Raw genomic sequence first — 26905 nt, 5'->3', positions numbered from 1 at the left:
ATTACCACACCAAGGTTTCACGAGTTTAATGCTTTTCTCCAAAACACGCTGGCCATAATTATTGGCTCCCTGTTATTAAATACTTTTTGCAGCCTCCTTTTGCCAAGATCACAGCTCTGAGTTTTCTCCTATAATGCCTGATGAGTTTGGAGAACAACTGACAGGAGATCAGAGACCATTCCTCCATACAGAATCTCTCCAGATCCTTCAGATTCCCAGATCCATGTTGGTGCTTCTTCTCTTCAGTTCACTCCACTCATCAGGTCAGGGAACTGGGACGGTCGTGGCAGAAGCTTCATTTTGTGCTCTGATTTTGATGTTTGTTTTGGACCGTTGTCCTGATGGAAGATCCAACCACGGCCCATTATAAGACATCTAGCAGAGGTTGTCAGGTTTTGATTTTTTATCTGTTGGTATTTGCTAGAATCCATAATACCATGTATCTGAACAAGAAGTCCAGGACCTTCAGAAGAAAAATAGGCCCACAACATATAAGATCCAGCTGTATATTTAACCGTAGGCATGGGGTACTTTTGATCCCTGTTTGCACCAAACACATCTGGTGGCTTTGCTGCCAAAAAGCTCTTTTTTTGTTTAATCTGACCATAGAATCCGGTCCCTTCTGAAGATCCAGTCGTGTCTGACAACTGAATATGCTGGAGTTTGTTTTTGGACGAGCGAGGAGGATTTTTCTTGAAACCCTCCCAAACAACATGTGGGGATGTAGGGGTTGTTTGTTTTTTGTTTTATAGGCTTTCTGACCCCAAGACTCAAGTAATCTCTGCAATTCTCCATCTGTGATCCTTGGAGAGTCTTTGGCCACTCAAACTCTCCTCCTCACTGTGCATTAAGACAATATAGACACACGTCCTCTTCCTGGCAGATTCGTAACATCTTTAGTTGATTATAACTTCTTAATTATTGCCCTGATGGTGGAAATGGTCATTTTCAATTCTCTAGCTATTTTCTTACAGCCATTTCCTATTTCGTGAAGCTCAACAATCTTTTGCTGCACATCAGAACTATATTCTTTGGTTTTACTCATTATGATGGATGATTAAGGGACTTTGGCCTTTGTGTTTCTTCATATTTAAACTCCTGTGAAACAAGAAGTCATAGCTAGACAATTTCATATTCCTAGTCCCCCTGGTGTGCTAAAAAAGGTAAATATTAATGGGAATATACTTCAGAGATGTAAATTGTTTTGTAAATCTGAATATGCATACACTACCGTTCAAGTCTGAGGTCATTAAGATTTGTTTTGGAAGAAATTAATACTTTTATTCAGCAAGAATGCATTAAACTGATCAAAAGTGACAGTCCAACTAGTTTACACAAAAATGAAGAAGCACAACTGTTCTCAACATCGATAATAATAAGAAATGTTTCTTGAGCACCAAATAAACAGAGTGATTTCTGAAGGATCATGTGACACTGAAGACTGGAGTAATGATTTTTTGATTTTTGAAGAATTAATTTGACAATTCTTAAAAAATAAATAAGTTTAACTTGCTGTTCTGTCTGTGTTACTAATTACTTGTCCATGTTACAAACAATATATATGTATAACGTTGACCTTTAGAAATAAATCATTTGGCAAATGATTGTATGACAATGTGTTTATTACTAAAAACTAAGTATATAATAGATTTAGCCTTTATCTGTGTGTCATATGATCATCAACCTGGCACAGATCGGTCAAAACAGTCAAAATCTGCCTAAACTGGGTCTATAAACTGCATAGTCTTTCTAAGGATCTGATTTGACCCACATGGTTTCAACAAGAACATTTCTATAGTCCACAGCACAAGACTTTACATTTACTGTACATGAGGGTTGCCATGAATGTCCTTCATTTCAGTCATCATTACAGTCGTCCGTTGCTCCATTCCAGTTTAACAGTGGTCTTCGGTCTGATGGGACAGACGGCTTGATCCGCTGCCACCGACTGGGCGGCCAGATGATGTGAGACGCCCGCCCGTGGATAAGACCCAGGGAAACCTGCGGAGATCACAATCATCAAGCTAAACTACCACGAAAAGCTCTATAAAGTCAAACAAAACGGTCGATTTCTTAAGGAGAAAGTAGCTTTTGATAGGCTGTCGTTTAACAAAGACCAACTGGAACAAGAATTAGATGCTTTTCTCATCTAGTGAATACAAAGCAATATATCTCTAGCTAGAAGAGAACAGGACCTCATTGCTTTTTATAGCCAGAAGGACATGGGAGACATTCCAACAAGCTCCCAAAAAAACGTTGATTTGGAGGGTATTGTAAATACCTGCGAGGTTTGGAAGGACTTGAAGGGGTGATAATGTACTCAACCTGCAAGGGATGATACAGACCTCACAAAGAAATCTTTGGGTTTAACAGCATGACGAGACCGCAATACAAGTTTAAAATACTAAAGAGAAGCTCTGAGAAGAATCTTACCAGTCCAGAATTAGTTTAGTAGTGTTTGTTAATATTTAAATAGTTAATAGTTCAAGTTTTAGTCATTTCTTGTGGGGGTTTTTTGGGGTCTTTTTTAGTTTTGTATGTCAATATATGGGGCGAGGCTAGACATGTTCAAGTGGAGGATGGGCAAAGTATAAAGTACAATGACAGAATAAATATTAGGCCTATGAATTACTTTTTTTTTAAACTATAAACAGATGGGGCTTCTGGTTTAACACGCAAATGATCTCATCATAATCAAGTGTCTTTGTGAGTTCGTGTTAAAGGAATTTAACGGATTCCATGCTAGACTTGGTTGCTTGTTGTTTTGATATCCAATTTAGGCTTTTTAAAGTAATAAACTGATAGATATTTGATTTGCCATTTTCAAATTAAACTTCTTACTACGTCCTTAAGTATAACATTGTTATATTTTATAGCTTTTCCACTTTTCCACTCTATATAGTTTTGATAAACCTGTTAACCGCCACCCCTGTTTTGAACCTAGGCCCTGCTTACACCTGGTATAAAGATGCGCTTTGATCGATCGGACCACAACTGGACGACGCTAAATACAATACAAGTGTAAACGGGGTCTAAAACGTTTTGAGCTTGTCAACTTTCGACCACTTGCAGAGGTAGTCGAAAACGCATTTGACCGGATTGCTTACGCTCATGTGGTCGAATAGACCCTTCATAGACCCTCCCCTTGAAGAAATCAGGACAGAAGTGGTTTAAAGTGTTCACCCTCCAGTCTTCACCCACAAACGTTCTACTTTCTTCCTTTTGCGTTCCACTGTAGAAAGGAGAAAGTCCTATGCAGCCCTACCAGGGTGAGTAGGCTAAACGATGACAGAATTTACATTTTTGGCTGAACTATTGCTTTAATTCCACAAATTGGATGTCTGAGTCGAATCCGTTTGACATTTTGCTGTTTTGTGGGCAAAATAAACACACAGTCAGGATTTTGTGACCTGACTTTCAATCAGTGCTTTGGGAAACGCTGGAGTCTTGTCAGGATTTTTTAGAATAAAAATATTTCAAACTACAACATTAGAAGCCAACGCAGAATTAAAGATCAATCTAAATTCTCCGAAAGATTTAAATGTTGTCTTGAAAAGGGCATTAAGTGGAAAAAAAGACACTGTTTTCCCTCCAAACAGACACATCTTGCTGCATTATTATACATCAAGTCAAGGTAAAAGCGCAGTCTTTACTGATAAAAGTGAAAGCAATTGCCTGAAACATCCAACAAGTGTATTTGCATAGTAATTTAAAACGTTTTTCGCCAAATATATCCCTCCCTTGCATGTTTTGGCCTGGTCTTTGGAGAGAACAGAAAGCGTTTTGGGTAATGGATGTGAAACAATAATAAAAGAGACCTAGGAAGTATGTGGTTCAGTGAGAAACGTATTCATTTGCTTTCTGACAAGAAGCATCATTAAAAATCCGCCGGAGGACAAACCTCAGCGAGTGCTGAAGGTACGCAACAAAATCATGCTGAGTCAGTGATTTAACAGACAGGGCCATTTGTTTTTCTTTCTCAGTCCAAGTAAGCAAAACCCAACATTTAAACATTTCAAGGACGATTCTGAGCAACAGACCCTGATGTATTGTGAATGACTGTAGGGAGAGGTCACAGTCTGAGTTGAGATGGGAGAAGGAATCATTTCTCTGTTTAATAATGTATCTGAGGATCCGTGCAGCAAAGAAGCATCTTCAAAGAACCAATAATACCTCTATTTCTATACCTTACAGACGAGCACATCAAGGCTGTTAACAAAGTCCCCAGAAAGTGGCAATCTTTGTCTTTTTGTTGAATTTTTTATAACCACATCTTATTTGTGGCTTCCAGAAAACCTCCTTTGAAACTGCAGTTTTCATCGGTCACCTGTGGCATCAGACGAATGTATAACATCAAGAGAAAATGACTACCTGAATACTTCTTTTGCATGTTTCATTTTGAAATCGAAAATTCATATTCATATCACATGAATGCATCTTTGCCTACTATAGGCAATTCAATAACTAGTTATGTACGTTATTTAGGCCTACACTGCCGTTCAAAAGATTGGGGTCGGTAAGATTTTTTTAACATGTTTTCGAAAAAAAAAGTCCCTTATGATCAGCAAGGCTGCATTTATTTGATCAAAAATACAGTGAAAATGTAATATTGTTAAAATATTATTATTATTAAAATAACTGTTACTTTCCGAATATATTTTCAAATGTAATTCAGCATCATTTATCAGCAATATGCTGATTTAATACTCAAGAAATATTTCTTATTATTTTTATCAATGTTGAAAACAGTTGTGCTGCTTAATATTTTTGTGGAAGCTGCGATACATCTTTTCCAGGATTATTTGATTAATTAAAAAAGATTCAAAACAACAAGATTTATTTGAAACAAATCTATTGCAACATTATAAAAATCGTTGTCACTTTTGATGAAAAAACCATTTATGCTAAATTTCTGAATGGTATGTATATATAATATTTTAATAATAAATAATATTATTAATAACATATATAAAATATATGTTGTTGATGTTGTTTTGAAACTTGGTTTGAAACCTATTGGTAAAGTAACATGAATAAAACATTATCATTATTCTTATTTTGAGCTTATATTTTATGTTTTTTAATGTGTTAAAGTTACAAATTTCTCTAAATCCCCATGCCTAATAATATAAATTAAACAAAATACTAATTTGAAACCACAATTTAAAAAATGGTATGCAACTAAATCAAATCAACAAGGTCGTTTACACCACACTCTCTCGTCTCGTTTTGGTGCGTACATCTTTTTAGTAACATTAAGATTAAGAATCCAGTTATGATTCACACTCAAAATTCAAAATCTTTAGTTATTTTGGAGGAAAACACAAACGTTTCGGTTCTCAGGCCCTCTTCAGTGTGTGAGGTTATTCTGATATCACCCACTTTTTATACAATTAATTATTTGTTAACATCACAATCAATTAACAGGTTTAATTAATGCTAAATATTAAATATAATTAGTAACTAAAATCACACATGATCATCTAACACTTAAGTATCATCCATCAACAACAAGCCCTGGATGATACTTAAGTGTTAGAGGATCATGTGTGATTTTAGTTACTAAATCAAATCATCCATTATGTTTAAAACATTGAAAAATGTTGATTTAAGAGAACGCGTGTAATGCAAAACTCGCTGAGATGCGGTTGGTGGTTCGCAAGGCATTGCTATGCTATTGCTATACTTGGTGGTTGCTTATATTACACTGTCAAAAGAGTTCATTTCTAATTGTGGCCACTAGATATAACTTGTTTCCATCCTTCAATGTTGACTAGAGATTTTGTTCTTAGCAAGCAATTAACTGATTACCGGTCCAAATGTGTTGCTGTCGAAACTGTGGCCATGATGGTCTCCCTCGATCCACAGATGTCCATCTGGAACTCTTACAAAACGGTTTTTATATCCCAGCGTTCTGTAAAAAAAAAAAGAAAAAAAAAAGATGTGTTAACACACTAATGGATTCTGATTGCTCTTAATGCAGGAAAACCAGGCTATTTTTCATTTTTCATTTGTTTATTTTACAGCTGACCAGCAACATGTATCCACCAATCCTGCATTTGGCTCTTGCCTCGCTCTCTAAATCTAAGATCAATAATTAATGTTCGCACAGCTGCTGCAGTCTTTGTTTTATATTTAAGATGACTTTCTGACATAGCAATAGCTCATATCCATTGCAGGCAGTGCTGTGAGCGCTCCAGAGCGAGAGCGTGGAGGAGATTTTAGGATTTTTAATGGTAGTTTCTCAACCTCACCCATCATAAAACTAAATTAACTTTGTCTTCATATGAATCATTTTGAAATCAAACTCTCGAAGTCACCAAGCCTGGGATTTCCTCGACCGAATCCCAAGATCACCTTGAGATGTAGTGTTGTTGGCCATAAATGGATTGATGAGACATTAATATTTAATGATACTTACGGCTAAATGGCGCATTTTGTGCGATACAAGCATTTAAAGAGGGCAGAGTCTCAGTTGGCGTGTATAGTAAGCTCAAACAGATCCTTCTAGCGGTTTGTCTGCTGCTACAAAGGCCTGTTAGTCTGTGTAAACACTTTTCAGGCAACATTTTAGTGGCAGCAAAACAATATTCTTCCATTTCAACCCAAGAATCAATCATAAAGCCATCTAGGCCACATCAAACTTGGAGGTTCATTTCTAACTCCACCAAGAACTTTCGAACAAACTTACTTGATGAAGTCACCCTCGATCCCAATGACCCGTTTGATGATCTTCTGCTGAGGGTTCTTCGGGCTCCTACAGAAGGAGTGAACAGATATGAGATGGTACGGCTGGCTACAGCATTTGCATACTGATGACAGAACTGCTCTTGGTTTATTTGAGGATGCTGCTCAGCTCAGTGGATTATGGGGCATTAGGAACAGTTTTCCGAGACCAGATTGGTCTTATCTGTTGGAGAGTAAGTCAAGAAAAGACTCTATGAAATGTCAAAACTTTAGATTTTTCTGAGGCGCAATATTATTAGGTCATAATAGATCAAAAAACTTTTACTGAAAATAGTAACTTTGTTTCTCATAATGTGACTTTATATGTTAGAAATGTATCTTGCCATTTTAAATCTCATAGTGCAAATTTATAACTCACAATGTGACTAGATTTATTATTTTCATCTTTAATGTTTGCTGAAACAGGCTTCCATAATATCCAATAGTGAATTTCTATAAATTTTACATGACCTTTCCAATTAAGTGCATTAAGGATTTCTCTATTAGTAACAAAAACTAAAACTATTAAACATAGTTTTTGTTAATTTTGACTAAAGCTGAAATAAAATATAAATTTTAGATGAGAAACTTAAAAGAAAATGAGAAAATAAAGAAAAATATATTTTTTTAAATGTCAAAAGTTTATAAAATGTACTAAAACTAAAATGAAAAATGAAAAAAATTGTAATTAAAAAATATTAATAAATAGTATAAATAATACTAAAATAAGACTACAAAACCATATTATATCATATAGATCTATCATATTGTAGACATTATAGATAATCATAATACATTGCACAGTAGAATAAAATTCATTTTCCATGACTCTTTAAAGTTATAATTATTTAAAGTCCCGCTGTGGTGAAAATCAAGCTTTTAATGTTGTTTATGTCTATGTGATGTTTTTAATATGCTTTAAGACAAACCATGTGCAAATTCATAAGTCAACACCATTGCTGAGTATTTTCTCCTTAAAACTGCAGTGAATCAAAGAAAAAAAAATGCGGTTTGAAATCGCTGGTGTTTCTGACGTCACAAACTACCTTGTAACCAATCACGTCAACGTGTGATCATCATCAACATCAATGAATCTCTGAGCTGGAGTGAGTGAGTGGAGGCGGGGCTCATTTGCATATTCATAGAACCGCGAATACTAAATGATGGTGTCGAGTTACAGTCAAGATATTTTAAGGCATGAAGATTTTTTTTTTCAAGGAAAAAACTTTTAAATATGTAATTTTGGTGATCAAAGATGAGTTTTAAGGGATAAAATGATTGACAACAGGAAAATTTCAGGCCTGTCAATCACAATGTCCCTAACTTCCAGGTCTTCTGATCCCACACAGCTTCACTTATGTAGAGTTCACGGCTCTGTTAGTATTATATCTGTAGTGTTTGAAATATTTGTCCCATCAGTTTTGACCTGATCCCTCACATCATTAACCCACGATGACCCTGACCGTGCCACAACCTCATCTTCGGGAAGACTGCACACTTCTGAAACCTTCTGCCACTGGTTGTCACTCCATGCTTTATGGAATTTCATGTACGGTAATCTTTTCTGCATGTTGCCTTTCTGCAAGAACGCTTTCTCATCTGACACACCCTGTAAGACTTCTTATGAGATGACTTCTCACGGCTGAAGTGTGTACTTTGGTGCCAAACGTCTCTCACATGCTGAGCAAGCACTTCAGAGAGAAATTGCCTACTTTCTTTGTGACAGTTTGAACACCATGTCTTGAAAATCTAGGCACATAAGAACCAAGTCTGTTACTAGATATCAGTAAGAAATTTTGGGTTATCTTTTACTGAATAAAGTTTATTTGCGTTTACTCTAATGCTAGTTTTTAAAGTCACCATGAAATCAGAATGGACAATTATTGTTTTGAATTTGATATGGAATATTGCAGTATTTATTATAAATGATTCCTCTGTGCACAATATTATTTTTTTCAATTCATGTTCCCTCATAATCTTTAATAAAATGAATTTCCCCTCCCTCTTGTAGCGTCATCTCATCTCTTCTCTGATGACGTGTTTACTGGAGCGAGGGCGGGATCAACCTGTCAATCACATGAGATCGACCAATAGCAAACCACAACCATCCAATCAAATCCAAATGGACAAAATCAAGTCCCGCCCTACATTTTTTCTTGTTCGAGAAGTTATTTCACTCAGATATATACATCATAATAGGTTAGAAAAGACTATCACAGCTTCTGCTTCATGCCGACTTAAAGGGTTAGTTCACCCGAAAATGAAAATTCTGTCATTAATTAATCACCCTCATGTTGTTCCAACCCCATAAGACTTTCGTTTCGTTTCGTTCAAGACCCCGTAAGATATTTTTGATTAAATCTGAGAGCTGGCTCATCTCTTCATAAGCTTCTTTGTAATTGAAACTTGCCGGCCCAGAAAGTTAGCAAAGGCAATGTTTAAAATAGTCCAAGTGACTACAGTGGCTCAACCATAAGTTTATCAAGCGACGAGAATACTTTTTTGCGCAAAAAAAACACAAAAATAACGACTTTATTCAACTATTAATTTTCTTTTCTTTTCTGTGTGGGCCTCTGAGTGAGTTCACGTAGTGTAACAGCGCAGCGCTTCTGGGTTGTATGTCAGATGCGTGTGATGCTGGCCAATAGTGAGCCTACGTTCTGACGTACAACCAGAAGCGCTGCGCTGTTACACTACGTGAACTCACTCAGAGGCCCACACAGAAAAGAAAAGAAAATTAATAGTTGAATAAAGTCGTTATTTATTTATTTTTGCGCACAAAAAGTATTCTCGTCGCTTGATAAACTTAAGGTTGAGCCACTGTAGTCACTTGGACTTTTTTGTCTTTACTAACTTCCTGGGTCGGCAAGTTTAGAAGCCTATGAAGGAGTGATCCAGCTCTCAGATTTCATAAAAAATATCTTAATTTGTGTTCCGAATTACTGACATAATTTTCATTTTTGGGTGAACTAACCCTTTAAACAACACATGTAAAGTTTTTTTGTTTACCTGCAGTATATAATGTGGTCCCAAAATGAGACTACTCTTTATGCCATAACTTTTCTGTTTTAAAATTCATCTATTTATTTAAATGTAAAATTTATTTTCAGATTTAAATAAATAAATAAAAATTCACTAAACGCCACTGTACATCACTTCAAGCTTCCTGTCAGAACCTATGCGCCGTTAAAGCTTCAGACAGCTCTAGCTCTCTCTCTCTCTCTCTCTCACACACACACACACACACACACACACACACACACACACACACCTCCTCTGCAACAGCCCTGACGCTCAGACTGATTTGTGCTTTTCATTACTTCTGCAGGCCTAAATGTTCTTGGTGTTTATCTCAAGTGTTACATACGGCATGCTGGGAAAATATATTCTGATTTGTCAAGTAAGATTTTGCAGTAACTGCAAGAGCCCAGCTGAGTGTGTGTTAAGAATAACTTATCTAAAGGCTCCCAAAAAGATTATATTTTGTCCAAACAGGAAAAATGTGCAAAAAATGAGAAAGCTCTCATTATGCAGAGCTTTCAAAAAATAGTATTGGTAGTAATATATATATATATATATATATATATATATATATATATATACATACATATATATATATTACTAATATGATGTGTTTATAATATGTGTATATATATTATATAAGAGTAGACTAATATATATTAAGACTAATATACTATATACAAAAGACTAATATATATTACTAATATGAATATGAAAAAAAATATGATCAGAAAATCAACGTGCCTAATAATTCTGCATGCACTATATATATATATATATATATATATATATATATAGTGCATGCAGAATTATTAGGCACGTTGATTTTCTGATCCAATTTTTTTTCCAGGCACATTTTACCAATTCCAAACCACATTAATCATAATAACTACTATTAATTTTGTATTTAATCATTTATAAGTGATATATAATTGTTCATGAAGGCTGGAAATGAAAAACGCCTTATATTCAGGTGTGCATAATTATTAGGCAAGTTTTCTTTTACAGATAAAATAAACCAAAAAAGAGATTTAATTCAGACTTAAAAGTAAAAAATTATTAAATCCCCATGAGAAGGATAAAATACTAATGCAATACTAGAGATTGCAGTTAAGGCATGACCATTGGACAGTGAAATACTCATTGGGTCAGCAGGGTCAGAAGAAAACAGGTGGAGAAGAAAAGATGTTAACTGCAAAAGAATTAGGAATTAAGGGGAAGAATTAAGTGTGAAACCATCAGGACCATCATAAGTCTCCAGCACCACCAGTTTCCAGAACTGCAACCTACCTGGAGTCTCCAGAAGAGCAAGGTGTCAGGATCTCAGAGACTTAGGTTAGGTAAAGAATCCTAAAAAAATGACCCCCACTTAATAAGAATCACAAGCTGAAGTGTAGTAAAATACATGAAGACTGGTTTTATATAGGCTTTATAGACAGACAGATTGAGAGTGACTCTTGATGGACCAGCACCACATCCTCTTCTACCACTATTTGAAGAATTCATCTTCCAGATTACGTTTTAATAAGCTTTGAGGGTTTATTTTTAGTCCATCTCCTACCCTGAAGTCCGTTTTGCAGAGATGGACTAAAAATGAATTGGAAGATGAATTCTTCAAATAGTGGTAGAAGAGGATGTGGTGCTGGTCCTTCAAGAGTCACTCTCAATCTGTCTGTCTATAAAGCCTATAAAAATCTCTGAGATCCTGACATCTTGCTCTTCTGGAGAGTTCTGGAAAATGGTGGCGCTGGAGACTTAAGGGTTCCTGATGGTTTCACACTTAATTCTTCCCCTTAATTCCTAATTCTTTTGCAGTTAACGTCTTTTCTTCTCCACCTGTTTTCTGCTGACCCTGCTGACCTAATGAGTATTTCACTTTCCAATGGTCATGCCTTAACTGCAATCTCTAGTATTGCATTAGTATTGCATCCTTCTCATGGGGATTTAATAATTTTTTACTTTTAAGTCTGAATTAAATCTCTTTTTTGGTTTATTTTATCTGTAAAAGAAAACTTGCCTAATAATTATGCACACCTGAATATAAGGCATTTTTTATTTCCAGCCTTCATGAACAATTATATATCACTTATAAATGATTAAATACAAAATGAATAGTAGTTATTATGATTAATGTGGTTTGGAATTGGTAAAATGTGCCTGAAAAAAAAAAAAGATCAGAAAGTCAATGTGCCTAATAATTCTGCACGCACTGTATATATATATATATATATATATATATATATATATATATATATATAGAGAGAGAGAGAGAGAGAGAGAGAGAGAGAGACTCCATATCACTCACACTCTCAAATAAAGATACATTTTATATATAAATAACAAAACAAAACAAGAATTGTCATTTTTATTTCATGGTGAATTTAATGCATCTCAGTATTGATTTTTGTAATATAACCAATTTTGTATCCACATTGGGACACTACATAAAGGAATAGTTCACCCAAAAAGTAAAGTTAACTACAAAATAAACGACATATAGAGATTAAGTTAACAAGGCAAAGATAGAAAGAACGTGGGTGGGAGTATGAAAATACTATTAAAATGGAGCGATGTAGTAGCCCCGCCCCCTCATAGCTCATATATGCATGAGGGAGCCCTCATCTGACTGACAGCACGGCTCGACCAATCAGCGTGCACCAAACGCGCGAACGGTAGGCAGCAATTTGCCTGTCCCCGGGGAGACTGTGTGGAGGGTGCGCGCACGAGCATGTGTGTATCATTAGGAGCGCGGCACACAGCTGGATGGATACGCGCTTCTCCGCGGTGCGCTCAGCATCTTTTCCAGTAGAGCCGTATGGAGAGAGACTCCACATCTCTCACACACTCAAATAAAGCTCAAATTCACTTGGAACTAAACCACTATAATAACCCCACAAGTCTGGAGATTGAGAAGAAAGGAATACATTATGCGTTTGAAACAAGGAATCTCATTCTCTCCGGTAAGCGCGGCTCTCTCACGCTCTCATGACTCATGTGCATCCTGATTCCGGTGATGATGGGGGATTTTAATAGCGTGCCATTGCAGAGGTCTTTAAACCTAACGTAGGCTAACTGTATGTCTCTCTGAATGTTTAAATAAACACCAATGAGTATTAGAATCACTTCTTCAGTTTTAATCAGTATCTCGAAAGCTCTGCGTATCCGCGTTTGAAATGTCGTTATCTCATGCAGAGACTCTACAGGTATCAAGGGGAGGAATAACTGAGAATGTGATGTAGTGATTAAGAGAAAATTATAGATTTTTGGTACTGCAAGGGATTTTAGAGACACATACATTTGTCACTGGGAGTAATAAGTGAATATATTCTGTAACAAATTTGAGAATATATTAATATATTAGCTATATCATTATGATATATAAGCTTAGTAAAAGTTATCAGTATAGGCCTTCTTGTTCAATAAATGTTTCATCATCAAAATTGAGGATTTAGGCAAGCAACTTTCAGTCAATCTCTATTTTTTCTTGCACTTGCTCACCTGGATGTTACCTAAACGTTACCTTAACGTTAAAGCAAATCTGTAGAATATACCTATAGATTTGTTCATGCACAATCAACCATCATAAAATTGTCTCATACATCTTGCTGTATCACTGTGTGTAAAATTTGTGATGATCAAAGATGCTTTCGAGCTTTACAGTGAAAAGTAACAAAAAATATTAAGGTTAAGCTATTTTATATAACAGAGTGGAAAGACGTCATTTAGTTCTTCTGTAAAGAAGAACCCCGCCGCCTAAAATAGAACAAAATAAAACATGTCTCATCTACAAACTGAAAAAGGATTTCAGATGGTAAGAGAGGTGAGATTATGATGCAGCAGTATGAAACAAACCGGCTATGATCTTGAGTTTACTTTAGCATAGTTCATGATTAACTCTATGCAGTTCTGGAATAGGACATTCAGGGCGTTTATAGTAGGTAGTATGTGGTTACAAAATTTGTGTTTTTGGTTTGGAATCAAAATGCAATAATACAGGTTAAAAAGGGACATGGAAGGAACCAAAAAAGGGACGTAATAGTCTAAGCACCTCTGATTTATGGCACATGCCCCTGCCTCATGTGTATGAACAAGGTGTAGATGGGAGCGATGAGAGAGAGAGAGAGAGAGAGAGAGAGAGAGAGAGAAATCAATAGGGACAATAGAAATTGCTAACATATCTTGAGACAGGGCTGAAGAATATGCGACAGAAATAGCTGATATATCTATAGGGATTCTGTCAGCAGTGCTGAAGCATAATTAATTGCTGTCGTGCAGTGTGTTCGCCAGCAGTGTGGAGCAGGTGAGAGCTGTAGGACTATATAACACACACACACACACTCTTTCCTGTGTCAGCGTAGTATCTTAGCTATTATACTTCACACCAGGCGTTTGAAGTGACACCATGTAGTGATAGGAAACAATGCTCATATATTAAAGGACGCTGGGGAAAACACACTCGCGTAGTCATGCCAAGCTTATAACTCATGAAATAAACTTGGTTACCTTGTTGTATAGTATGTGATCAGAACAGAATCAAAGAATAGAATAGAATAGAGCAAACAACGGAAAAGAATGAAAGAAACACAATGGAATATCGAACAGAATAGTGCAGAACAAAACCGAATAGAACTGAATACAACATAACAGGACAAAAGCAGAAGAAATAAAACAGAGAAAATAAAATTGAACACATTAGTGAATAAACAAAATAAAATAAAAAACAGAACAAAAGAATAGAAGAGAATAGAATATATTAAAAACAGAAGAAATATAACGGTACAGAATAAAAGAGAAAAAGCAAAATAGAGTAGAACTGAGCAGAACAGAACAGAACAGAAATTAGACCTGAATAGAACAGAATTTAGAACAGTACTGAATAGAAAACACAATATAATTGAATAATCTGAATAAAATGGAATTGGACATAGCAGAACCGAGTAGAACAAATTAGAAAAGAGCAGAAAATAATTTTAGGACTGAGTAAAGTAGAATAGAATAGAATAGATAAAACAGACTAGAACAAAAAAACAAACTTGAATACCACAGAACAGAAAACAACAATGAATACAACAGCAGAAATAAACTGAATAGAATAATGCAGAATGGAACAGAAGATAATACAATAGATTAGAAAAATCAGAACAAAATAGAACAGAATATATTGAAAACAGAATGAACTAGAACAGAATGGGAAGAAATAGAAGAAAAAAACATTGATAGAGCAGAAGAGAGTAGAATTGAACAGTTATGTTTGTCACAGCAGAACAAAATATTATAGAGCAGAAAACAGAACACTATAGAATTGATAACAGAACATAATAAAACTGAATAAAATACAACTCAACAGAACAGAATTGAACAGCAGAACCGAACAAATTAGAATAGATAAGAAAAGAGCACAAAAGAATAGAATTGAGTAGAGTAGAATAGAATAGGACAGAATAGAAAAAAAAACTATTTTCTGAATTTCAATCAGGTATATTCACAGTGTGATTACTAGTTGTGTGTAACACTGGACAAGTCAACTTAAAGAGATTGTTAACTAAAAGAAACTAAAAGTTTTTTATCAAACAGGTACAGAATCTGTAAATGAATTAAACCCAAAGTGGAAGGTGAGATGAATACAGCAAAACGTTCCCTCTTTGCTCCAACAGATAATATTTCTGTTATTGAAGCCATAGTAGAGGTGGACCTGTAACCACTCAGGTGGACTCAATTGGTCAAGGGCAAAATGTATAATCCATTAACTTCAGTCACTAGAGTCTGCCTCTGCTGTGTTTTTAAGTATTCTACTCGCCGCACACGTTTTTCGCTCTTGCTTTCACTCACTGTGTGGTATGAAACGAAACCTGAGCAGCCCCCTCAGATCCACTCCACTCCCGAAACACAAACCAGAGGGGAAGGCGTTTCGCAGTCTGCGTTATGCCATCGTAATGTGACAAGGTGTCACCTCCAATTCGTGATGTCCCCCCCCGCACACGCTTCACTAAGAGCACGCTGTCCCGCTCCCGCAGTACGGCGAGATTTCTATTCATTCCAGACTTGTGAATAAAACATAGTGCAGCAGGGCCACTTTATGTGGTGTCTGTTGCATTAGATGAGAGGATGTCTGTGTGTGTTAGTTTCATTCAGTATTTTCCCTAAAAGAGGCAAACCATAAATATTTCAGGTAAAGTGGTTGGATTTTGACTCTCGGAAAGGACGAGTTGTCAACAAAAATGTGTGATTCATGCAGATAGACGGGGAACTGCTGTTGGCCTTGTTCAGACAAAACACTACAAACTTCCAATAAAAAACTCACTTAGAAAAAACTCTCAGTATGGATTTTGACAGATTTAACTGTGGGAAGGGCAACCCAGTATGTAGGCTATCACTCCGCTTGTCTATGTTTGTTCGGTAATTCCAACATTAAATCCAGCTTCTTTTGGAAATATTTCACGTTTACACGACAACGATGGACTAAAATCTAAAACGTTTTTTCTTTGAACGATCCCCGTTCACATGGATCCGCAAAAACAAAAAAAAACACTGAATTCTGCTGCCAGGCCAGTAGGTGGCGATGTCTGTTTGTAATGAAAAACATTTATATAATGAATCTTAATAAGATACTTTAATATAAAATAACTAAGTTAAAATTTGATATTACAAATTAATTTTGCTTACTAAAGTCATCTTTTTTAATCAGTTATTTTTAGGGATGCACGATATATCGGCCACCATATTGGTATCGGCCGATATATGTTCATTAATGTTATCGTTATCAGCCTGATAAAAAAATGTGGTCGATATATTAAAGACAATAAATAATGGATTATTTCCTTCAGCTGAGACACTTCAGATGCGCACATGATGGTTTTGAATTGCTTGAAATATGATTGGAATAACTTAAAAAAAAGGAAAATACAGTTAATGCAATGTGCAGCGCAAGTCTGTCATATAGAATACTTAAAATTATAATCAGAACATTATAATTGTGTGCTTGGGACATGGCTTTTAATGGTGAGACTTTTGTTTTGTGTAATCAGGCTCTCAAAAATTGTCAAATTTTTATTTTACTCAGAATTAACCACAATTTTTAACCACAATTAATCATATTAGCATTTTTTTTGTACATTATACACTTGCAAGACACTGTGCATCTGTATGCTTGTATCGACCCATGATGCAAGTAAACTGGGCAGAAATAGTTTGCCCTTTGACCCTCTCCAGCAATCAGCTATAGAAGCACTCTCTACTATTTCAAATCCCTATTTCCCATAATGAAGTGAGCACAACACTCCTGAATAACAGCTGAGGGCTCTCTTTGTTAAGAAGCACACATACATGAACAAATCAAATTAACATGCGAGGGCACCTTCAGTGCAAAGCTCTTAAAAGTAAATGGACGGAAATGAGAGAGCTAGAGAGAGCAAGCGACGTGTCCTTGTGTGTGTATCACTACTTGTTCACACTTATGTTCAGCTCGTGTATCCATGCTGCGCTTGTCATAGCAACAAAGAGTCATGTAATGCATGTTCTCTACAGATAATGGCGGTTTATTATCCGTTAAATAATTCAGCTATTTTGTTGGGGAAGCTGCTTTAAATCACGAGACATAAATTTGGCCAGTTAAAGCCAAAGTCATGTATTTATGACTTCATGTATATTTAATTATGAGATCAATTTGAACCAGAGTCATTTCTTTTTGATCTGTTCTTTAACGAACCGACTCATTGAAACAAATCAGACCTTCCAAGCTGTGCGCAATACAGTGATGTTTTTGTTATACTTGTTAGTCTCTCTTCAACATGGCAACACACCACCTAATTCTCTTACATCAGACAGTAAGCAGCTTCTAAAACAAGTTTAAAACCTCATAATTTGTACGGTCATTGGGATGAATGGGGATCTTTGCACAATCCTGGCAAAAAGCGGAATACAGGACCAAACAGATGGCTATGCAAGGAGAAAGGAGAGAAAAAAAATGCTCCCACCTGCTTGTGTTGACTCGCTGCCATAGTCGGACTAACATAAGCACACTGTCCTACAGGGGTTCTTTTGCAAACCTGCTCCTATAGTGATACTGACAGCTTCATCTAACACAGCCAGGCGGCTTTGTGCTTTCTGTCCTCAAGGTTGCAAACCAATCATAATTTTAACATATGGAGTAAGACCTAGCAAATATACACAGAGGTTTTCTGTGAAAGCACGCAAATTTGTGTATTAAGATTAGCTGTCAATCAATATCATTGAACATAAACCTTATCGCAAAACACAACAGTCAATCCATTTTTGTAATCGAGTTATCAGCCTGTCCAAAAGTGCTGGATTTTTAAGACGCTTGATAAAATGTCATTTATATTAAACGCTATTGAAAAACACAGACCACTGAAATTGCACAAGCAAATATTTCATGCACACAAAGCTGCTCACTGTTTAATACATTTTAAATATAGTTTTACTCAACCATACAATAGGTACAAAGCAGTTCACAGGCACATTTTAAAACATTTTAATTAACTTACTCTGCCCACTGGCAGCTGCCACTGAGAGACAAAATACAGTGGTTATCACAGAGCCCTTTGGGATAGCACTTCATTGTGGAATAATTGCCCCTCTGTGCATTCAGCTGGCTTTAATGTCTATTTATGAGACAATAAAAACCAATGTTAGCAATGCCCTTAGTATGCTTGGATAACAAGTTTGTAAGAAATGTACAACACAAATTAAATGTTACGCATGACAGGAATCACAGTTGTTAAATTGGCTTTCATATAAATGCAGTTAAAGTAAGTTATTATATTCATAACACGTATGAAAGCATGTTACAACAGATTTGTGTCTGGCCCGTCAGTCTCCAAATAAACCACATTTTTTTCACACATTATCTTACAAAATTATCTACGACATTGATAATAAGACGGCATTATATACTAATGCTCTTATACGCACAGCCCAAGCTGAGCACTTCTGTCATAAGCTAAAGGAGTCAGAACTGGTGATCCATGCAAATTTTCTTAACACCTGCCCTCACACACATAAAAGCCCCCTGGCATTTTAATATATTGCGAGGAAAGTCCTATGATATATGTAAGAAGGGTAGACATATGAGGTCAAACCAGCAATAATGAATTATTTGATGGCACAAAAAAGCAATAATACATTCACTCACACGGTCTAAATATATCGTCATGCTCCTAAATGTCAATATGGCTCTTCTTGACGTTAATGTGACACTGTATTCATTACCTCTCTCCTGTCTCATATTTTCCTCAGATGGGAAGTGACGAGTGTGACTGATTGAACATAATAACGATGGCAGACAAGTGGTCCATCCCCCACAGGAACCTGAGCTCACCCTGCAAATTTCCACTTTCCCTGCTTCCATTCCCCTAAGGATACGCTGACATTCACATGCACGACAAACCAAAGCAGGGTAAATTGAAAGGCTGCAACTCACCACCAAGGACAACAACTGGCAAAGTTGCTGCTTTTTTGGGGGGACTTACCATCAGCAGAAATACACCCTGTTGTCATAACAAATGATTCTGTATTTGTGAATTTAACGCCTCTAACACCAGACCCCATAAGGACCAATTACAAGCTGAAGAGAGTAGGACCAAGATGAAAGATTTGCTGTTTGCAGTTTGTTTGCTGGCAGGACTTGCGCTGACTAACTCAGATCAGGCCTCTGAGTGGAGGGCTGTGTGCCTCAAGCGGTGCAAATGTGAAGTCCGACCCTGGTTCTCCCCCTCGTCCATGTATAATGAGGCTCCGACTGTAGACTGTAATGATCTAGGACTTCTGTCTCTGCCGGAGAGGTTGCCCTTAGACACGCAAGTACTTCTATCACAGGCCAACAACATCGCAAAGATCGACAGTCCCTTGGACTATCTGGTAAACCTAACCGAGGTAGACCTATCTCGAAACAACATATCCTCATTGAGTGATGTTTATCTGGGTCACCTTCCACAACTTCTGTCTTTGCACTTAGAGGAGAACTGGCTAAGCAGCCTTCATGATAATTGCCTTGCACACTTCCCAAACTTACAGGAGCTCTATGTTAACCATAACCTACTCTCCTTGATCAGTGCAGAGGCTTTCCAAGGGCTTAACAAGCTCTTGAGGCTCCATCTTAATTCAAACCAGCTGAGGGCCATAAGAACAGAGTGGTTCCGGGATCTTTTCCAGCTAGAAATCTTGATGATAGGAGAGAATCCAATTGCCAGAATACAAGACATGAATTTCAAGCCCCTTATCAATCTCCGCAGTCTTGTGCTAACCAGAATGAACCTCACTGAAATCCCTGACAGTGCCCTGGTTGGCCTCGATAAGCTGGAAAGCGTGTCATTCTATGATAATATGTTTCCAAAAGTACCTCAAGCTGCTCTCAGAAAAGTGCTGAACCTCAAGTTTCTGGACCTTAACAAGAATCCCATAGAGAGGATCAAAAGGGGTGACTTTGTGGACATGATCCATCTGAAAGAACTTGGTATTAATAGCATGCCAGAGTTAGTTTCGATCGACAGCTTTGCCATCCATAATCTACCAGAGCTGACCAAAATCGAAGCCACGAACAACCCCCGACTTTCCTACATCCATCCAAACGCATTCTCCAAACTCCCGAGGCTCGAGTCCTTGATGCTGAATAGCAATGCGCTGCGGGCCCTTCATCACATCACGGTGGAATCCTTGCCTAACCTTCAGGAGGTGAGCATGCATACCAACCCCATTTACTGCGACTGTGTCATCCGCTGGATCAATATGAACAAGACCAACGTCCGCTTCATGGAACCGGATGCCCTCTTATGCGCAGGGCCCTCAGAGTTTGAAGGTCGTCTTGTCAGGCATGTGCACTTCCGTGAAATGGCAGATATGTGCCTGCCACTGATATCCCCGGAAAGCCTTCCCGATCAGGTTAACGTGGGTAGAGGGCATTCTGTGTCTTTGCACTGCAGGGCGTTTGCCGATCCTGAACCTGAGATCTACTGGGTCACACCTTCAGGGGAGAAAATCTCACCACAGATGGTTTCCAAGAAGTATCACCTGCATCCTGAGGGAACGTTTGACATTAATGGCATCACAGAAAATGAGGCTGGGCAGTACACCTGCGTGGCCCACAATCTCATAGGTGCTGACATGAGATCCATTTCGGTAGTAGTAAACGGGTACTATCCACTGCCGGCAAATGAATCCCTGCACATCCAAGTCAAAGGGACTGATCCACATTCTGTGAGGATTTCTTGGGTGCCGCCCAAGGGGAGTCTTGTGTCAAATATTAAGTGGTCAACCACATCACAGCGTCGCTCCTTGCAGTTCACGGCACACGTGTTGTCTGATGTAAAAACATTCAACCTCACACACTTGCACCCACTGACGCAGTACGAGGTGTGTGTGGAAATTACGGACCTGCAAAGCAGACATTTGAAAAACTGCATGAATGTCAGCACCACTGAGATCTTAATAGGAAAAACTGATGACGGTATCGATGACGGACTGATAATCAGCATCACTGCGCTTCTCCTGATTGTGTCTGCAATGGTCTGTTCGTTCATTTGCATGTTTCAGAGGAGTGATCACTTTTACAGGAAATTACGAAATCAGCAGTCTGACATATTACCTTCACACACTAAACCAATCTGGGGGTCAAGGGCTAAAGCCAATGATTCAGAAACAGACTTGACAAAAATCTCAATTTGAGAGATGAGAAATGGACACTGGACTGTGTGTCTAATATCCCTCTCAATCAGATACAGACTCACACCACTGGATCATTATTAAATGGATTCCGTTGTGGTTTGTGGTCCAAGGCATTTCTTTCTAAATCTGACATTGATTACCAAAAAGCCACTAATTGTTTAAATGTCACACTACACAGGGGAGCATGAAGAGAAACACTCTTTCGTGCAGGATCAAAGAACAGCATATGAAAGGTTGGGCATGATTGTTTAAACAGAGTGCAAAGCCTCAGAGGCCGAGTCTTTTTTTTGTGGGCTTGTAGCAACACTACTTGTGCTGTATCAATGGTAAAATAAACAGTGTCAAGTTTATGATGGACTACGCTTTGTAGAATAGATCATAAGAGTACACATGTACAACACTTTGTGATAAAATACATTTATACAGAAAATGACAACTTGTTTTCATTGCAAGTGTTTTACTCTTTACAATGTCTTCATTTGGCTAATTACACTGTCAATTGAGCAGACATAAACATAGAAGAAACTGAAGAAAATCCAGTCAATTCAAGAGGATTCCACGCAAAAAGGAAATTGGCATGAGGGCATCTGTGTTGACCAACAGAAAGCTGGTTGGTTTGAAAGTGGTTGCGTTAGACTTAATCATTGTTGATCATTTTGACACAGGGTCGTAAAAATTCCATCATAATCTATTATTACCCATCATTTTAATTTTCATAAATTAATGGTAATGAGACATTTAATAGCTTTTGTTTTCGTTTACATTTTCATTTTTAATCATGAATTTACAGGACTAGATTATGCATTTATTTATTTATGAAGAGAACAGATGAACAGAGACTGTGCGTCACTTTTCATGTTCAACACCACACAAAGTAGATGAATGTAGCCTAAACAGGGAAATATGAACAACGCAATATTACAAAAATTACACTTAAAATATGAAGAAAAAAAACCTGAACTAAATTCAATCGTCTTTCTGTATCTGTCTGAACTCAAACCTTCCTCCTTAAACTTGGTGCTCGCCTGTGCGTAACCAAATGCATTAATGGAGACTGATGCAGAGGCAATTGTCCTTAGACTTTGCGTCTTTGCTTCGGACACACGACTTCTCGTGGCAGTTTTAATTTAGCTTAATTTCTCTTTCCATTTGCTCAGTTTTTTTCAAATACCCTAATTCAAACTCATTGACGCCACTTTGTTCATTCATGGAGTGAACTTTTACCTGTATTGTGGTTAGAGTCACTATTTTGGACTTGAGAACGCATAAGCAGGTAAACAGGTAAAGCAAGTAAACTCATGGCAATTATAAGACAAGTCACTGAGAATTTTTTATTTATTTCCATTTTCTTTTCTTTGAATGGTATCTGCAAACAGCGATTGACTGTCATAAAGCTGAAAGCAATACAATGATTCAGAATCAGATTTAATATTAAATATATTTAAATCTAAGATGTGACTTTGAAAATCTGGTTTAATTTTGATATTTTTGTTTTGGCTAGTAGATGTTCTGAATAGCTGGTAACTTAAAAATTTAGTAGCCAAAATGGCTGGTGAGTGAAAAAGTTCATTTCAAATTACAGAGGCGGCACAAGAAATTGTATGTGCCTGGGGAGGTGAAATATGATTAAAAAGTTTGTTTGTTTTTTCTGTGTGTGGGTGGGATTTTGTAAAAAAAGAAAAAAAGTAAAAAAGAAAATCACAAAACTCATTGACTTTAAGTCACATTATCTTCCCTTTCATTAAAAATCCAATAGAAATTCCAACGCTAAACTCCCACAGGTGATGAATTGCCGTCACAGAACGAATGATGTGGGGGATTTATCAGACTTGCATGGTCATATATCACAGGGGGTTTTAGCACCCAACACAGGGGCTTTTAGAGTCGGGCCATTTGTCACCTACACAGGAGCTAAATTATGCGGCATTACAGCGGTAGGTATCGAATAGGTCAGCAGGAATGTGCTGGATCTGGTCTCACTATTTCACCGTGAGCCTGGTGAGACATGGTGAACATTTTGTACACAGCAACACTTGCCGTTCACACTGAGAGGGCAAGCAATAACCGAGGGCAAGACTCTATTAAGACTTTTAAACTAGAATATTTAAAATACTTTAAGAAATATTACAACTGTTTCAGACTTTATTAATTGTGTCAAAATTCTAACTACAATATTTTTAAAAAACATCAACAATTCCGAAATTTTACATAGAAAAAATAACATTAAAATATTTGAACTATAATTAGGAACTTTTAAAACTTTTTCATATTGTATTTCATATTGTGTTAATATTTGAACTGTATTTTAAAACGTTTAAATATTTAGTTATTTCACATATTAAAACTGTTTCAGAATGTACACATCATTTGTTGGTACTTCAATTAAAAAGACTTGCTTTTTCAATTTTTCAATTTTTAAAAGAAATGCATTACAACTAATATAACATCAGTTCACTGCTCAGTACAGTGGATCTGATATCCCATCATTTAAATAAACATATGGCATAATTCACAACTAGATAACTTTCTTGACATAAAAAAAAAAAAATCACATTTCAAGATAAATCTGTTTCTCATTCAAGTCGGATATGTGGAATATTCTTTCATATCTCCAACTGACTATAAAGGCTTTCTATAGCTCAATGTTTGGAAGATGACATTTCATGTAAGAACTTCAACTTGAGACTCATTTAATCAACCATAACTTTCATCTAGACAAGGACACTATAGACTAGCATTTGCCCCATCAAGAAAACCAATTCACACTCCATTAATTTCCAACCACATAACGTCACAATTAATATAAGGAATGACACGTTGTGTGTGTACAGGAAGACGTATTACCTTTTAATTAAGTGATGTGCTCAGCAACTGAGAAAATTAGCAAATGGGATAGTTCTTCAGGAACATTAGTTCAATTAATCTTGATTATCTCACCTATCACAGCGTTTATGTCCTTCTTTCCACATGGTCACGCCATGATCATGTGACTGAAAATAACTTTATTAATTGGTTAATACGGTGAACTTGATACATCAATTTCAAGCTCCACCTGGTTTAATTACTATATATCTCCATTATGGCTTTTGTCATGGGTTTGTGCCATGGCATCAAGCTAACACTGACACTGAAAGACACTGAAAGTCAAAGGAGGATCCAAATCATCCAGTTCATCCAAAAATGAACATTCTGTCATCATTTACTCACCCTGATGTCATTTCAAACCTTTATGACTTTCTTTTTTCTGTGCAACACAAAAGAAGAATGTTGGTAACAAAACAAAACCGTGTGTGTGTGTATATATATATATGTGACCCTGGACCACAAAACAAAGTCACATGGGTCAATTTTTTTAAATTGAGATTTATACATCATATGAAAGCTGAATAAATAAGTGTTCTAGTGATGTATGGTTTGTTATGATAGGACAGTATTTTCCGAGATACAATTATTTGAAAATCTGGAATCTGAGGGTGCAAAAAAAATCAAAACATTGTGAAAATCGCCCTTAAAGTTGTACATTTATGTTCACGATTGTGCTGCATTCACTCACAGAAATAAATGTTTTATTTATTTGCGGTAGGAAATATACAAAATATCTTCATGGAACATGATCTTTACTTAATATCCTAATGATTTTTGGCATAAAAGAAAAATCTATAATTTTGACCCATACAATGTATTGTTGGCTATGACCACAAATATACCCATGCAACATGTGACTGGTTTTGTGATCCAGGGTCACATACATACACATATATATATACAGTTCGTTGCTCAGACTCGCTCTCCCAGTTTAAAACTAGATTAAAGTCGCATCTCTTCAGCCAGGCATTCATATAATCCTACAGTTCAAACTACAATCCGGCCTCTAGCTCATAAATGCCAGAGGAGAACTGGCCCCCGACTGAGCCTGGGTTCTCCCAAGGTTTTTTTTTCTACATTAGGTCACCTGATGGAGTTTTAGGACACCATTAGGTCACTTGATGGAGTTTTTCGGTTCCTTGCCACTGTTGCCTTTTGCTTGCTCAGTTGGGGATATTTTGGGGATATTTAATTAAATTTTATCAATCAATAAATTCCTCTTGAAACAAACTTTGTTGTATTATTTTAATTTAATACTGTGAAGCTGCTATACAAATATACTTGACTTGACTATATATATATATATATATATATGTGATAATAGATAATAAATAATGGATTTTCATTCATGCAGAAATAGGAATAAAAAATAAATTATATTTATGCAAATATATGATTGTGTGCATATGCCATTTGAGGACTCTTAATATATATACTGTATATTACAACATATATTGATATGTGATTATTTGTTTAATCAGCATATTATGTAATGAATTGGATTAAATTTTAATAAATAAAAAAAGAAGTCATAAAAATCAACCTTTGCCTTAGATTGTAAAAGTTTAAGATTTTAATGAAGGAAGACATTAAGACGTGACTGTGCCTCTTGGCAGGACCAAAACACTGTGCTTAACGCTCCACTTTGATGGCACATTTTGTGATGAATAATTTACCTGGTTCTAATGAACCTGTAAGCCGGGCCGTTCGAGCAGCGCCGTTCTGAACGAGGTGATTACAGCAGTGAGCCAATGTGAGACGCCAAGATTAGATAAAAAAATGAGCACAGTTCAGGGGGAGGTTAGTGAGAGTCTGGCAAACAGCTATTGAATTAGTATTCAACCAAGCTAACAAGTTTTTTCTGCACTGACACTAAACAGGTGTTTCATCTTCAATGACGATTAAAACCCCCTTTTATATAAAAACGTAATTAAACTACAGATGACTGTATTATATGGCGTGGATGTGATGGATCTGTGCAAACACTATAAAAAAATTGCTGCCTTAAATTTTTAAGTACAGTCAACTTGGATATTTAAGTAATTTCAACTTAAATCACATTAAACTGAATCTTGTATAACTTATCAAAATAATTATTAATGAGTCAAAGCAGTGTAAAAACATATGTTGTCATAACTTATTGATCATAACATTTTTTACAGTGAAGGTGGCTATGAAATGAAAGAGACGGGCATGTCTGGACACAGACATCTGCAACAACACTACACATTAAAAACACAATAAATTCAAAGAGAAATAATCACTGGGAGCCACAAACTATGTGTATGTCATAAAAAAATAAATCTATCAAAAACCAAAGTCTGACTGCAAGAGGTCTTATATAGGCAAATAAAATCTTCTGTGAATTATCAATTCCCATGATTTGCCTGGGGAATCCAATTTACAGCACGTTACTGCATAAAGAGACATATTCAATGACAAGTTTTTGGATAATACAGTATGTGACCAAAAAGCATCTAATGTTCTTTCACTCACTCGCTTCACAGTTTATTTAGAGCCATTCACCGTATCATTCAGAGAACCTTGACAGCTGCAGGCAAGGGCCGATGTGATAAATCTCTAGCATTAAAATGTCAGTTTATGTCAATTAGAT

The 26905-nt window shown here is 36.5% G+C and overlaps 2 protein-coding genes across 2 annotated transcripts in view; one reads left to right on the top strand and one right to left on the bottom strand.

The window, feature by feature from the left end:
* Positions 1–1255: 1255 nt before the first annotated feature.
* The window catches only part of immp2l (inner mitochondrial membrane peptidase subunit 2), an 82566-nt gene continuing 56916 nt past the window's right edge, over positions 1256–26905 (bottom strand). The window contains exons 4-6 of the mRNA XM_082159476.1: positions 6692–6757; positions 5812–5914; positions 1256–2001 (exon numbers count right to left, since the gene is read on the bottom strand). Coding sequence (XP_082015602.1) covers positions 1858–2001; positions 5812–5914; positions 6692–6757 — 313 coding nt within the window. The 3' untranslated portion in view covers positions 1256–1857. The remainder of the gene's footprint in view (positions 2002–5811; positions 5915–6691; positions 6758–26905) is intronic.
* Positions 12131–22424, top strand: lrrn3a (leucine rich repeat neuronal 3a). Its single transcript, XM_082159475.1, has 2 exons — positions 12131–12707; positions 19003–22424. The coding sequence occupies exon 2, from the start codon at positions 19351–19353 to the stop codon at positions 21424–21426; it is 2076 nt and encodes a 691-aa protein (XP_082015601.1). The 5' UTR covers positions 12131–12707; positions 19003–19350; the 3' UTR covers positions 21427–22424.

This window comes from Leuciscus leuciscus (assembly GCF_965113295.1).
Source record: "Leuciscus leuciscus genome assembly, chromosome: 25".
NCBI classification, from domain to species: Eukaryota; Metazoa; Chordata; class Actinopteri; order Cypriniformes; family Leuciscidae; genus Leuciscus; species Leuciscus leuciscus.
The sequence above is the reverse complement of the archived record's forward strand: the minus strand, read 5'-3'. Positions and strand labels throughout refer to the sequence as shown.